This window comes from Molossus molossus, unplaced genomic scaffold (genome assembly GCF_014108415.1).
Source record: "Molossus molossus isolate mMolMol1 unplaced genomic scaffold, mMolMol1.p scaffold_m16_p_5, whole genome shotgun sequence".
Classification (NCBI taxonomy): domain Eukaryota; kingdom Metazoa; phylum Chordata; class Mammalia; order Chiroptera; family Molossidae; genus Molossus; species Molossus molossus.
Genome location: NW_023425388.1, coordinates 38,694,299 through 38,710,611, shown reverse-complemented (window position 1 = coordinate 38,710,611; position 16,313 = coordinate 38,694,299). Strand labels below are relative to the sequence as shown.

At 43.3% G+C, this 16,313-nt stretch overlaps 1 protein-coding gene across 5 annotated transcripts in view; it reads right to left on the bottom strand.

The window, feature by feature from the left end:
- FNDC3B (fibronectin type III domain containing 3B) overlaps window positions 1–16,313 on the bottom strand; it is a 337,457-nt gene that overhangs the window by 11,663 nt on the left and 309,481 nt on the right. For all 5 annotated transcript variants that reach the window (XM_036243400.1, XM_036243404.1, XM_036243403.1 and 2 more), the window contains 2 exons: window positions 5,123–5,289; window positions 1,500–1,627 (listed from right to left, as the gene is read on the bottom strand). In XM_036243400.1, coding sequence (XP_036099293.1) covers window positions 1,500–1,627; window positions 5,123–5,289 — 295 coding nt within the window. The remainder of the gene's footprint in view (window positions 1–1,499; window positions 1,628–5,122; window positions 5,290–16,313) is intronic.

The window sequence follows — 16,313 nt, the reverse complement described above, 5'->3', positions numbered from 1 at the left end:
AGGAAGGATGGAAACTTTGGTGACATCCTCCACTGATGTTAATCAATACTGTTGGATGTCATAGTTAAAATGTAGTTTTTGCAAAATGTGCTGAAAGCAATTCACTCTTTTATCTGACACTTCATATTAAGAGAGTACAGTGAAATGTACTAACATTTCTCTGATTCATTTTATACATTTTTATTTGCAAGTATTATTACTACATAGAAACATCAACCCACAATTAAATAAAGAATTCTGAATCAAATTATTTTCAACTTGTTTTGTGATCTAGAGCCTCAAGAACTGAATAAAGAAGTCTTCACTAATTATGCTAATTTAAGAAGAGAGGTGGCAATTCACCTTCAGTTTTCTGAGTTTGATATAAATGTATGACAAGTGCTGACAAGGAATGGGCCTCAGCTTTCCTAATGCAGTAATAGTATGAGATCCTGATTTCACATAAACAGTCATTACGTCCCTGGGCACAGTACAGAAACCTACAGAGTATCTGAATTTTGACTCACCAGTGACTTATAATGTGTGGGTTTGGAAGAATTATGGATCAAAAAGGGGTGTGAAGAATTAGGGATCAGCCCTGGCTGGTTTGGCTCAGCGGGTAGAGCGTTGGCCTGAGGTCCAGAGAGACCCGGGTTCAGTTTCCGCTAAGGGCACGTCCCTCAGTTGCAGTTTGTCCCTGGCCCTTGTTGGTCATGCGGGTGGCAGCCACTCGATGTGTCCTTTCACGTCAATGTTTCTCTCTCTCTCTTCCTCTCTCTCCCTCCCACTCTATCTGAACAAAAAATGGAAAAATGTCCTCGGGTGAGGATAAAAAAAAAAAAGAATTAGGGATCAAAAGGGTTTTATGAAAAATCATAAAACCAAATTCTTTATCTGGCTAGATTCCAATTATATTTTCTCTTGCATGGGTTTATCATGTGATCTATACAGCCCAGGAACCAGCAATACCAGCCATCACCTAGGAGCTTGAACCCTCACCCCAGACCTATGGATCAGAGTCTATATTTTAATAGATTCCCATGCACATTAGAAGGTGACAAGCAGTGACCCAGAGCTTCTGAATCACAGGCTGCAAGAGTCGATGGGTCCTATTCCTTATTCTTCCATTATAACTTCTATTAAAAAGGCAGATAGGACATAGGTCTCAGTAGTTTGGCAGACTATTTCTTCTCTACAGTAAAACCACTGGAGCTTCAATTTTCAATTATATACACACTTTGATATTTGTAAACATCACTGCCAATATCAAATACAGATATAGAACTTAAAACTCTTTATAGGACAAGATTATGCTTGAGAATTGAAAGTTTGAGATGAATACCTTCATGTACAAAATAAAATGTAAACTAGGACTTATAAGCTCTAAAGAACTAGGTAATGGGTGCATGTAGGGAGTTTCTACAATTAACTTGAAGGAAAATGTGGATCACTGGAAACGGAATCACTCCCACAACAGGGGAGGCACGGAGCCAGCCTGACAGCCGCACACGATTCCTCACCTGTTTGTACTCAGATTCTCTTCCGACCAATACCTGCAGAACGTAGTTGACAGGATCTCCTTTCATTGGTGGTACCGTCTCCCACAAAATTTCACATGAATTTCCTTCTAACTGTGTTACTCGAGGTGCTGAAATACAAATTTACACATTCAAGATCAAAATTAAAAGTATCATGTTAAAAGTTACTGTTTTAGCCCTGGCCGGTTTGGTTCAGCGGTTAGAGTGTCGGCCTGTGGTCCGGCAGAGACCCGGGTTCAGTTCCTGCTAAGGGCACGTACTTCGGTTGCAGTTTGTCCCCGGCCCTGGTTGGTCGTGCGGGTGGCAGCCACTCGATGTGTCCCTTTCACGTCGATGTTTCTCTCTCTCTCTCTCTCTCCCTCTCTCCCCCTCCCGCTCTATCTGTACAAAAAAAATGGAAAAATGTCCTCAGGTGAGGATAAAAAATAAAAATAAAAAAGTTACTGTTTTAGTAGTATTAGAGCAGTGGTTCTCAACCTTCCTAATGCTGCGACCCTTTAAAACAGTTCTTCATGTTGTGGTGACCCCCCAACCATAAAATTATTTTCATTGCTACTTCATAACTGCAATTTTCCTACTGCTATGTCTTAGGCGACCCCTGTGAAAGGGTTGTTCGACCCCCAGAGGGGTCGCGACCCACAGATTGAGAACCGCTGTATTAGAGTGGGAGAGTGCTTGTGCCTGCCCTGGGGGGTTGACTTGTCCCCCTCCTACACAACCAGCAGGGTGCCCTGTCCACAGAGAAGACACTCTGTGACTAGCATGCCATTGGTGAAACACCCTTTGCTCACTATCCTATTGATAACTGCTGGGCTTGGATTGAATTTTTGCTATCTTTCTGATAGCTACAGAGCACCTTCTATGATTAGGTCCTGAGGCAGGAAATTCGGGGAATGCAAAAATAAGTACCATAAACCCTGCTTTCAAGGAAATTAGGATCTAACTGAGAAAAGAGGAGAGTAAGATATGAGACAAGTACAAAAAGGAACATAATGTAAGGCAGATCAAAATGAGCAGTACAAATAAAATGTTAGGAAGTTCCAGGGGAGAAAAAGTCTGTGTGAGAGTCTAAGGAAGGTCTGAGGAGCAGGTGACATTTGAGATAAGTCCCAGAGAATGGGCCAGCACTGAAAGAAAGTCTTTAAAATTAAGTACTGTGTATTTATATTTTTGAGTTTATTATTCACCTACTGAACTCATCATTCTGGTGTGAAATTAAACTATATTAGTTTATAGTAAGGTACTTAAGATGTTATAGAAATTTAAAATATTTTTTCATACCTTACGCTATATCTCTACTGCTTGATTCAATACTTACTTTTCTATGTTTTAAATATGTCTTTATTGACTTTTTTAGAGAGAGAGGAGAGACAGAAACATCAATGTGAGAGAAAAACATCGATTGGCTGCCTCCAGAGTGCCCCCTACTGGGGATCGAGCCCACAACCCGGGCATGTGCCCTGACTGGGAATCGAATCAGAACTTTTCACTCCATGAGATGATGCTCAATCCACTGGGCCATGCCAGCTGGGCTATTTTTCTATTTTTTTTAACTAGGATGTATAACTACTCTCTCTGAGCCATCTTAGTTTTTAGTTTCTAATTACATAAAATTAATTCTTTAGAGGAGATTGTTTCTACTTGTAATTCTATACAAGAATATTTCAGAAAAATAAAGGTTTTCTTGTTTAATAAGTTGGGCCTTGGCTGGTTTGGTTCAGTGGTTAGAGCGTCGGCCTGTGGACCAGAGAGTCCCGGTTTCGGTTCCCGTAAGGGCATGTACCTCAGTTGCGGTTCATCCCCAGCCCTGGTTGGGGTCATGTGGGTGGCGACCAGTCAATGTGTCTCTCTCACATCAATCTCTCTCTCTCTTCCTCCCTCTCTCCCGCCTGTTCTATCTGAAGATAAACAAAAATGTCCTCGGGTGAGGATAAAAAAAAATGTGAATAAAGTTAGAATTATTTGACCCAGACTCCAACAATTTATGGAGAAACTAAATACGGAATCTTATCAGACTAAACAGTGCTCCAGCTGAGGCAGCAATTTCCTGACCCTAAGAGGAGGGGGAGAGCTGCGATCAGGTGGCGGTGTGAGGACGCCGTCCTGGAGTACATGTGCCATGAGGGTTAAGTACCATCGATTCAGTGCTCTGTTGTCCATGGAATGAGTCTCCACAATCACTGAGAGAGGCAGTTAGTGCCAGGAAGAACCCTGGCTTGCTAATGGAAAACTGGCAAACCTTCCTCGTCCCGACATCCTCTGCCTATCAGCAGTGTGTGGGAAGCTCTTCTGTTAGAGCTGACGGCGAAGCTGTGCTAAAGGGCGGGGGCATTTCCTGCCCAGTGACCCAGCCAGGCCTTGTGTGTCCACCGATTTATCCTAGTTCTTAGTCACAGGAAGAAGCAACTACTGAAGAGCTTCTGGACCTCTGAGGGGCAGGGAAGCAGGGGGAAGGTATTTACCATCAAGTACCCTGCAAGGCACTATGGGAAACCTGCAGAGAATCCAAGCCGGACCCTGACCCAGGCCCCGGAGGCCCTCCCCTCCGCAATGAGCTCTGCTCTGTGGAGCTGACGGAGCTCTGCATGAGGAGGCAGTGAGTCTAACGGCCCTGCTCCTGCGGCCACACGGCCTGTTCCAGGCTGTGCTCGCCCATGCCACCTAAATAATATAGCAAACCCTTACTTTTACCCATGTAAAACCTGGTTCAGGTGGGCAGCTTGTCTGCCAACCTCAAGCTCACTGTGGGCAGCAGCAGAATAAAGCCACCAGTGCTGCCCACCCCCCAAAGACAGGCAGTAGGGCCCTTCCCAAGAGCCAGGCTGCTGGGGGTCCTGAGGTTCTGGGCGGGAAGGGCTAAGCCAGCTTCACCCGGAGGCGCAGCCCTGCTCTGAGTCAGCTGGGCACAAGTCGTACCACTGTGGCTGCAAATGGCAGAAGGGCTCAGCAGATTCCGGGGAGGGAGCACCTGGGCACAGTGGCTTTTGCTCACTCCCTGACCCCATGAAGGGGGCAAAGAGCACACTAATCACTCACAAACCCCGAGACCAATACAAGGAGACGAGACCAGGCCACTGCTGCAGTTTGCCAAAGGCACCTCTCCACAGCGAGCCTCAGGCCGGGGAATGGGTTGCTGAAGTCCCCACATCAGTCTCTAATCTCCAGGCACCAAGGTCTTTCAAAGATGAATGCCAACTTCTGCTCCTCCGCAATGTCTCTGGGAAGGGAGCTTCTCCGACCTTCCATGATAAACTGTCCTAAGTGCTACACCAGGATTTCACGCTCATTTCTGACCCAAGTCTGCCATTCGGGTCTGTTCTTTTCTTTGTCCACCTATATCCCCTGTAGGGATGAGACTATTAAATTATTTGTAATAATCATTTATACATACTCAAGAAAGTCTATTGGTAGGCCATCTCCTTTAAGGCTTCTCATTCCCTCCAAAACCCATTTCCCTAGCTTCTCTTTTAGAAAGTTCTTTTGGTTATATCTTGCTGATCTTGGAAATGTTAAGAGTATACTTAAAGTCAGAACTGCACCTCCACTCCATATACAACATTTCCTCACTCTCACGGAAGAGACACCAGAATACACAGTCCACGAACCTTTGATGGTCGGGGGGACACTCTTGGTTGTGCTGAAGGTGTAGGTTTCCGAGAAGGGCCCCTCCCCAGCCTCGCTCGCTGCCTGGATTCGGAAGGAGTAGCATGTGAATTCCGTCAGTCTCTGGACCTTGTAGGTGTGGCTGGGTCCTCTGTAGATCGAAATAAACCTAGAAAGATGAACAGAATCCATCAGCCCCATGAACTTTTATTAATGAAAAAAAATTAATTACAATTCAAACTAGTGGAGCAGACTGGGCCGACTTGGTAAATGCTTTCACACAGTCCAAACTGCATCAACCAGCTGCTACGTTTCAGTTAAGTTTAAGGTCTACTACATCTTCACATAAAAGACAAACACAAGTTTCAGTACATACAAGGCTTAGAATGAGATCCCTTTATGCTATCGATTCTAGAAACATCATTTGTTTCTGCTTTTATTTATTAATGAAAGTTCAAATTTTTCATAATATCTATATAATCTGATACTGTTCACCTACCTTCTATTATGTGCTAGGCAATGAAGTCAGTGTTAACTGGGCCCCTGAGAAATACAATGTCCTGTTTATCCAAATTTTCCAAATAACTGAGGTTTACCGAGAAAATACTTAAAAATGTAACCTCTGCCTTCCCTAGAGCTCTCAAAGTCCCTTTCCCAAACTAGTAAGAAGACGTGAAGGATTACTACTCTTTGAGAAAATGCGTAGAAGAAAAAACTATTTTGCTCAGAATCATCCATCATAGTTAATCAATATAACAGAAAAACAGAACAGGTAGGCTCAATAGTTTAGATTGGCAGTTTCTGGGTCCTTCTCCCAACTGAACCAGGACAAAATACTTGTACTTCTCTGCTAATCAGTATTTCCATGTGACATAAGCATAGAAGGCATGAGGTAAAAAGAAAAAAAAAATAAGGCCTTACATTTCAACTCTTTGCTCCCAGAGTCTTGAAAAATTGCTATTTTCACAATGAAGCTGCATCACTTAGAACTACAATGCCAGCCATCGTTTTGTCTTTTTATAGCTAACTGTACAATTTTGGAAATAGCATAACTTCCCATAAGCTATGCAGGATCTTTAGTGGATTTGGGATCTGGATCCTGTTGGTCCAGGGACACTTTGAGATTAGTGTACATGAGTCAACCCAAGCACACTGCCTTGTTCCCACATGGCCAAGTGGTTCTCTAGTTCCCGGTGCTCCGACGCGGCACCAGAGGACAATCCGCTGTGCTCAGATACTGCTGGAAGTCAGTCAGTGATAGACCCATAATTCAAAATGTGACTCTTAGGTCGATTTGGCCTAAGGGGTAAGCAAATTCATGCATTCATTTAGCAAACATCTGAACATCTGCTATGTGCCAGGCTCTGTGGATTTGAAGCTGAATGAGACTTCATCCCTGGGGGTTAGTGGGTCCTGGGTGTGGGCAGGTTTTCTGAGGAGAGCAGCAGCTTCTCCACGTGCTAGAGCACAGTCCCTCTGGACGGGTGGATGGACGGATACAGGTTAAACAACTTTTTAAATGAAACCTGTCAGAACTGATACTTATTTATTTTTACTTTGTTAGTCTTCACCCAAGAGCATTTTTCCATTGATTTTTTTAGATAGAGTGGAAGGGGGGGAGAGAGGGAGACAGAGAGAGACAATGATGTGAGAGAGACACATGGATTAGTTGCTTCCTGCATGACGAACCCACAACCCTTTGGTCCACAGGCCAACTCTAACCACTGAGCAAAACCGGTCAGGGTGATACTTATTTTAAAATATCCATGCATTCATCAGTCTTTGCAATCGAGTTCCTGAGACACAGCCATTTCACCTATTACATGTTCCTTCTGCTTTGCTCTGTAAGGAAGCACCTTTTACCGAAGGCTGAACATTTTAATTTCAGGGAAAGCCAGAGTCCAGGCTGAAACCCACAAATACCATGGCAACCTATTCAGTGCTCTTGACACATCACCACCTTAATGAAGATACTCTTGCTAATGCTAGAGGCAAACAGCTATTTATTAACTCAGCCCCACCTGGGCCAGAATCTCTAACCTGAGTAATTGCACTTAATTATACCACAACATGGAAGTCATGGTTTAAGAAGTAAAAGTGCTACATCTTCATTACAAATTTACAATAAAGCCTGGATTTTAAAGGTGTTTGGAGAGGACTACTCCCAATAGCACTGGTTCCCTGTCTAGCCCTGCTTGAAGGACAGTATTTCCTTTTGAAAATAAGTTCAATGTATCTATCTAGGCGGTAGAATAAGCCTGTCTCTGACTGGCCCTTTAATTTAGCCCACTGTCTGCTCTGGTGATGATAAAGCATCACCTGATTGCTGCTCCCATGAAAGCCATCGCCGCTTTGTCTGAGGGGTGGAGGGGGTGGAGGGACGAGGAGAGTGTTCTTATTTTGTTTTCAAAATGTGCATGGAAATAGCTAAGACAGATGGTGGCTAATTCCTACGTCATGTAATTAACTCTGTAAGTGCAGGAAAGACCACCATGGGCATGGCACAGGCTCTCTTCTGAGTGCAAGGGGCAAGGAGGTGGGAAGGAGACATCAGGAATCCTAAAAGTTTTGGGATTAACATTCCAAGACAGCGAAGCATCAACCATGTTTGCCCATCTAGAGAAACAGATGTACTGTGTCCCCATGGGCTGCGTCTTAATGGACACACAGGGCCCAAGGTCAGAGGAGCTGAGCAACGAGGCAAACGATGGCTGGGCCCACGGCCGTCTGACGACCTCCCCGTCACCACGTCCCACAGCAGCCACTTCAGACAGGCAGCGAGTCTGCATGTTACGAGTTCACATTTTTCTCACTTTAGAAGTTTTCTCTGCCTTCTTCTTCTTAAGGGAATAAATAGCCAAGAGCAGAAAGATAGTTGCAATAATGAAATTGTGGGGGAAAAAGGATGATAAAGACTTGGTATTAACACTTTTTAGAATATGAAAATCATTTATCATAGCTATTTTAAATTTCATGTTATTTTACTGTTTTAACAGAAATTTGCAAAATGTACAAGTAAATAGGTTCTAGTAAATCTCTACATATAAGTCAGTTTAACAATGAGGAAATAAAATCTTTCAGAAAATCTCACCTCTAATTTTAGATTTCTGAAAATATCTATATATGATAACAGCCAGTTTAGCACTTTCCATCTAATTTTAAGGGCTTTGATTTTGAAAACCTTTATGGGGTACCACTGGTTGTATGTTTCTTCTGCACCCATCGGGGTAACTGCTGCTGGGTAACCGCCAGCCTCCCGGCCTCCACTCTCTCCTCTGCATCAGGACACAGGTGGCGGTGCTGGTGTGAGGTTTACATGGGTTAGTGAAAGAAGGATGCTTAGAACAGTCCCGACATGTAACAGTCACTCACTGGTGTTAGCTGTAATCTTTTTATAATGCTGAGAAGACAGGATTTTAAAAAAGAAGCCATGCTCTCCCTTCTGAGACCATCTACATCTCTGTCTTTTCTCCGGGTGGAGTCAGCTGCGTGGAGAGGCTGCCCTGCAGACCAGGCGCCGGTGGCCGGGGGCTTGGCTACGGGCTCCCCCTAGGTGTTTAAGGCTGCTCACCCTCTACACCAGGTCTCCGTGAAGTGCAGGCAAGGGCCTCCCTCTCCACTGTGGTGGGGTCAAGGCAACAGCTCATGTGCAAGTCCCTACACAGAGCAGGCCTCCGATAAATGTTGTCGATCCTGAATTTCTTTCCATACATGCTGACAGTAACTTTCATTTCAAACAATAAAGGCCAACCCAAACAAAATAAAAAGCAGGCAGGGCAACACAAATACAACCCCTCTTTTGTTCCAATTCTGTCATTATTTTCCATCATTCCAAGAGGCAGAAGAAAGACTTCTGTCTTCAGAGCCTGAAATTTATTCCAGTGCACAGGGGTCTCTTTGGGAGGCTCTAGCCACATACCCTGTGGCTAGAACCACTTGGGGAGAGATTAACAATAGTCCTCAAATATTTGTTTTACAAAGACCAACTTAAGTTTTTCTCTTTTCTAAATGTTTGTGTTTTTTTTTTAAGACCAACTTCATTTTAAAACTCATGAATAGTAAGTGAGAGGCCTTTGGGGGCAGAATTAAACCTGCTCTACTTCCTAAGACACAATGATGGAAGACTCCACATTTCAGATGCAACCAAGGATTCAGAGCTCAGAGCAGCATATGCCTGCCATGAGGAACATAGTAGCTCTCTAGCTTTTCTGACCCCTCTCCGTTCCCCTTATATGTAGAGTGCCCAGGGTCAGTGCTTGGACCCCCAAATATGTTCATGCACCACAGGTCCTGGGACATGAGTCACAGCCAGAGGGTGACAGGAGTCTGGATAGCTGAAGGCCAGATCCATACTAGCTTGGTGTGCACTGCCCAAGCCTGGGGGAAGGGAAATGATTCCAGAATGGGAAGAAAGCAACTGGGAATATGGGAGGACACAGAATAGCTGAGGTGCCTAACCCACAAAAGATGATTAAACAACCCTCTTTCGGAGACTTCAATCCCTTGATTTCTGAGGGTGGGTGTGGCCTAGGCAACAAGGGACACCCAATGTGGGGAGAGACCTGCTCTCCACTGGTCACCCCTGGTTTATGCTGCCCAGTGAAGACTGGACCGCCTTTTCCTTCTCCCCATCTTCCCCTAGAGCTGGGGGCAGGAAGTATAGAGAGCAGGGACTTGGACCCAGGAAGACTGAATGCAAATCTTAGCTCTGCCTCTTACTGCCCAATCACTCAGCCCTGCTAAGCATCAGTTTCTCCCATCTGCAAAACAGGGACAGTATCTACCTCATGGGTTGTTTTAAGAGCCCAACCTGGGAATGCAGGTAAAGAGTCCAGTACTGAGCTCAACACATAGTAAGAGTTCAATACATGGTATGTAATGGCTCTGGACTCTGTCCCACTGATCAACTCTCAGGGATTCCAGACAGGCTAATGTGACCTGAGGATGGCGGTAGCTCTCAACCCTGCCAGGTAGGCCTGACTCCAGGTTACTGGGGCCATCACCAGCTTCCATCCTAGCAGGAATAGGTCCATCTGAACATGTGATGTTCTATGTGAATGACCTGTGCTTAGACAGACACATAGCTCTCCCCAAAATAACTTAACCTAATCTGGTTACCAAAAAGTAAAAGTGAAATGTTCCCTCTGTTACTTCTGTTATACGAATGCTCCTGTGCCTCACAAACACAATGCAACAATGCAGGTGACATGGTTCTGGGACCGCAGTACATGCCCAGAACTCACTGAGTAATTTTAGTATCAGTTCAGGCTAAGGCATATGTGCACCACACTGGCAGTTTCTGAGGGGTCTTCTACTCCATTCTCAGTCCCTGCCACCCATGGCCATGTACCTTTGGAGGTATCAGGCCCATGAGCCAGGGCTCCTGTGAAGGCCAGTTAAGAAGAGGACAGGTGTGGAAGCACCCGTGGGGCTCCACTGTGGTACTGCCACAGTGGCACAGAGACTGAAGGTACAGTGGGTGCGAAACAATCTTTCAGCAAGCAGACTTGAGTGTGAGTTCAAGTTCAGCTGCCTGGTGATCTTGGGATCTATAACCAGATAAGCTGTCTCCTCCTCTGTAAATGTGTATGGGTATGATAACAGTACCTACCCCTCAGGGGGTTGTTGTGAGAATCAAATGGGATAATGCAGGGAGAACTCATTACAAAATACCTAGTACTAGTTACTAATAACCAAGCACCAAGGTTCATGAATGATCCAGTCATTTCTCAATGCTGGAGAAGCCTGAAGGATGTCCCCAGAGCACACCACTCTCCTCCCAGTCCTCAGGCTTTCCTGAGCGGCAGAGAAGGCTGTGCACGCGAATACCGCCACCCGGTCCTGCGGACCCAGGCCGAGGAGGCAGGGACTGCTGCTGAGACAGATGGCGAGGGGGCAGGGGTCCTGCATGAGTGCGGCCTACTAATGGAAATTTAGGCGTTTTTACTTAGGGAAAGAAAAAAATGGAGAGAAATGCTCTCTTGTAGAAAAAAATATTTACTTGTGATGAAAAACATAAACAAGACAGAAGGTCGGGTGGGTCACTGAAAGTTTACAGTCTAAATAAATTATTTTATGGCTCTGCCTCCGAGTTGCTTCAGTGTGACTGAATGTCTTCTTGAAACTAAACACTTGGATAGTAATAAGCACACATGGGTTTTAGTGCTGGCAATTTACCAGTGATTAAAAAAATGTTCCACAGCCCAGCCGGTGTGGCTCAGTGGTTGAGAGTTGACCTCTGCACGAAGAGGTCGCGGGTTCAATTCCTGGTCAGGGCACATGCCTGGGTTATGGTCAAGATAACCAGTGGGGGGCATGCAGGAGGCGGCCAATCCATGTTCTCTTTCATTGATATTTCTATGTCTCTCTCCCTCTCCCTTCCTCTCTCTATAAAATCAATAAAGAAAAAAAATTTTTTTTAATGTTCTACATATCTGTGAATACAAAACGATTCTACTCATTCGGTTTGCCTGTCAGAGCACCCCATGGTGGGTACACAGACCCTGTCCACAGTGCAGAGGCTGACACCTTCACTCTGAACTCGAACAAGCTGGTAACTCCCAAGCTGAGTTTCCAGACACTTAGGGTAATACGACTGCCTTGTTCATCTGGCATACATTTTTATGAGATCCAAAGGAAAGGACACAGTGAATTCTATGATCCATAGTAAATGTATACTAGAAAGCAGAACAATAGATTATTGACATTTTCAAGAAATTCTAGGGGGTGGTTGTACTTTTAACCTCAGTTATTTTAAGTTTTAACATTCTGAAAGATGACTTTTTTGCACTGAAGTGCACCTGAAGGAAGAAATCCAGACATGTTACACTTTTGAACATTTCTTTTTTTTTTTTATCCTCATTCGAGGACACTTTTTCCATTTTTTGTTCAGATAGAGTGGGAGGGAGAGCAAGGAAGAGAGAGAGAGAAACATTGACATGAAAGGGACACATCGAGTGGTTGTCACCGGCACAACCCAACTGGGGCCAGGGACAAACCACAACCGAGGTATGCACGCTTAGCGGGAACCAAACCTGGGCCTCTCTGGACCGCAGCCAACGCTCTAACCGCTGAGCCAAACTGGCCAGGGCACCTTTGAACATTTCTTTATGTTACATAATTTAATTTTAAAATAGGCTTCTTTAAAAAAATGTTTTGTTTCAAAATATACATTCAAGAATGCTCTTGGTCAGCTTATAACTTCAATTTGCAAGAGAACATAAGCGATAATGCTAAGGTTTTCATGTTCAGTCCTTTGTTGCTATCTTATCATTTCTAGGCCATTACAGGCTAACAGCAGCCCATTAATATCAACGCATCAAAATGATCCAACCTGCTGACCTAAAGTGACCTGCAATCTAGTAAAGGCTGCAAAGGGCATGGCTCAAAACACGTTTCACAATATTACAAACCAACAGACATCAGTAGCTCACAGCTATATTCCGTAACGGTGACATGTTACTGCCTTTATTTTTTCTCAGTTTCCCTGGGCTTCATGGTGGGCGTGTGTGAATTGCCTATGTTACTGAAGTGACGTTTGGGAAAGAGGATGTTCAAAAACAGGAATGAATAGCATGTGCCCTTACTCCACCAAGAACACCGAGTCCTGTCATGTCTATGCGGAAGCAGATGGCATCATCTGGGGACACCTGAGGCTGGGAAGGTAGATTTCCTAAACTGGTTTCATGTTAATGAGAGTCCCCATTTGGAGACTGAGCATGAAAAGTGTTAAGAGCAATTTCCAAAACACCAATGAGAAAAGGAATTAAATTCCTACTCCGTGTCCTGAGCTGCACATGAACCTTCTGGCTTGTGAATGATCAGGCTGCAATACTTTATGAATAGGGGGGTCCTTTTCTAAAAAATAAAATGTCACTATAGCTACTGATAAAACTCTTATGTAGAAAAAAATTTAAAACTCCTATTTTCAATTTTTTTTTGTTCAAATGAGACTTAGATATTGATATATTAAAGAGATATTTATTTATATTCAAAGACAGGATGACTAGAATCTTTAAAGACCACCTGAGAGCCTTGAAACCTCCCATTCTTCTCCTTTGCTTTCAAATATATATAATGACTCTCCTCTTCAAGATTATTCCCAGTCATGCTCCCCTTTTCCATTTGGTGATTTATTTTTAAATAAATAGAAATTCTATTTTCAAATAGAAGAATAAACTGTAATCTGAATTCTAGTGCTGGTTTAATTAAGATATCAAATAGTTTATTTAAATAAACTAGATATTTTATCCCGAGACCAACTAAGTTGGCAATACTCTTTATTTTATAGGCTGAATTTTTATGCTGCTTTTCTAAGAAATAGAAATGCTTTTGTCCATTAATCAGGGACTGGAGACAGACATCATTAGCTCTATTTTGTAGAGGGAGACACTAAGACAAAAAAGAAGTTAAGGGACATGCCTCTAGGCATCTAAAAACTCAGTAACAGGTCTGGGATTACAACAGAGATATAATGCCCAGGCTGAGAACAAGTGCTTCTGGTCACAGAAGGTGATGTGAAAAGCCATAGACCCACCAAGGGTGACCACAGGCAACTAACCCTGAGCGTCTCTTATGGGCCCTGAGTCAGTTGCCTTACATCTACTTCATTCAGTTCATCAATAAGCTCTGAGAAATACAAGCAGGAGTTTGTTCTGTAAAAGGCACACTTAAGGAAGTGCCTTCTCCCCATAGTGCCCATGTACCCTGTCCACTTTTGTTAGGTGCCTAATGTTATGTTTCAGGGTTACTTTGTGTAGACTATTTTCTGTCCCTCTCCAACAGAGAGCTGGCAGTCCTACTGTCCACATCACTAAGCCCCTCCATTCTGCTGTGGAAGGAGATAGTGTCACAAGGTCTAGGGCTGAGTTAAATGGAGAGCAAGTGGCAATTACCCACTTTATTAGAGCCCTCTTCCCATCCCCATTTTGCTGGAGCCTTAATTTAAAATATACTGGCTATCTGACTAAACCTGAACAACAGAGGAACCATAAATGCGTTCCTGGAACCTAGTTCCTCTTGCTGTAGTGCTGTGTACAATTACCAGGAACAGGGGTCCATGAAGACCAGGACGAGAATCAGCATCAAGTCAGATTCTGTGAGGGCAGCATAACATTCCATTTCAACAACACAGACAAATGCATCCTCAAAACCAGCAGTACAGTGTTACAACCTTAAAATGCATGTGCTGACATTGTTATTCTAAGCCCTGTATTAGGTTAACGCAGAATTATGAAAATGTTTACTTCGGGTTTGTACTTTTCTTGCATACACAAGAATCAAAGACACTCCGACCTTCTGTGCTCGATCTGCTAAGAACAATGCACTTAATCACTCTATGAACAAACTAAAATATAATTTTATTTTTCTGCTAGAGTTAAATTCTCTTGTGCTGTCTATTCATTGTTTCACATTAATTTATTTTCTCAGAAAGATTAGCTCCTTATAGGTAGGTGCATACCTCGGAAGACCTAGTACATTGTAGCAATTCAAGGAAAACTTTATGATGGAGTGATCATAATTTAATTCCTAGGAATAAACTTAGTCCTGTATAAATAAAGCATGTTGAGGCTGCCACATAAATATGTAGCCAGTGACCTTAGACTGGGAACCTGTGGGTCAAGTCTCAATACACGGGGGGGAGGGAGAGGGGTTGTCCTGTTCAAGGTGGGGGGGGGGGGGGGAATGTTCAACATAGCAAGTCCTGGGGATCTGGATGAATTCCAGGTTGCTTTAGTTTAAGGCAGGGATTTGGAAAAGATGCCCTTTTGGGATCCCTACTATTGACATGAAATAGCCCCATGTTTAAATAGAGCCATGTGTAAAGAATCAGAATGTAAAGAGGCATCAATAACTTGAGAAAGACTCAGGACCCATTGAAGTCTATATCCTTGGGGTCCATCCAATCCTGAGTCCTTATCTTTAGACCTCATTCTTCCTAAGGCTCTCTTGCATGAGATTATAAGATTTGGACCCTTTTAAGACTCATGTAACCTGTTACCTTCTCTAAAAAGCCTTCTCTGTTCATATAATTTTAAGTGAATAATAGATGGCATTCTTCCTCCTCCTCAATATGCTGTGCATGTTGTCAATCTTTAAGCCTTCTACATCATGATTTGTCTGAACGTGTCTATCCCTTCTATATGTGTCTATACCTATCCCCCACAAGGTGCTCCTTAACGGCAGGGCTTTACCTCAATCATCTGTCTATCCAATACTTAAGCATAGTTTCTTTCATTGTATGTATAAAACTCCTAATGATCATAAATTGAAATCAAGTAAATTTATCAAAACCAGTACATTTTTTCACCTAGACAGTGGAAGGCTTTGGTAGGTGTCCTATAACCACAGATAATAATTCACTTTTTAAAAAATCCTCACCAGAGGATATTTTTCTATTTATCTTCAGATAGAATGGAAGGGTGGAGGAGAGAGGGAGGGAGAGAAAGAGAGAGAAACATCAATGTGAGAGTCTTGACTGATTGCCTCCCACATGATCTTGACCAGGGCCAGGGACAAACCTCAACCACTAAGGTATGTGCCCTTGACTAGAATCAAACCTGCGACTCATTGGTTCATGGGCTGACACTCTAACCACTGAGACAAACCAGCCAGGGCAATAATAATTCACTTTTTATTAAAGAACTATGTAAGTTAGCCCAGCCAGCGTGGCTTAGTGTATTGAGCATCGTCCCATAGACTGAGAGGCCCCAGTTCAATTTCTGGTCAGGGCACATGCCTGGGTTGCGGGCTTGATCCCCAGTAGGGGGCATGCAGGAGACAGCCGACTGAAATATCTCTCTCTCCCTCTTTAAAAAAAAAAAAAAAATCAATAAAAACGTATTTTAAAAAGAAGAACTACGTAAGTTGGACAAAAAGTTCTCAATGCTTGGCACTTGCAGATGCTCAATAAATAGAAAGTTTGACAAAATATTTTTGGCCCAACAATATATTTAGAACACTTTGGGTCACTTCAGATGTTCTGGTTGAGAGGTATAGAAATGAACATAATAAATCAGCATATCACAGATACAGAATATCCGGCATTTTGGACTTAAGAGAAAAGTTAATATCTTTTTTATTATTTTCTTACTTGTCAAAAGGAGAATCTGAAATATGAAGAAAAAGGAGATAACATGCCGTTTTGTGTTTTTTTTTATCCTCACCCAAGGACATTTTCCCATTTCTGTTCAG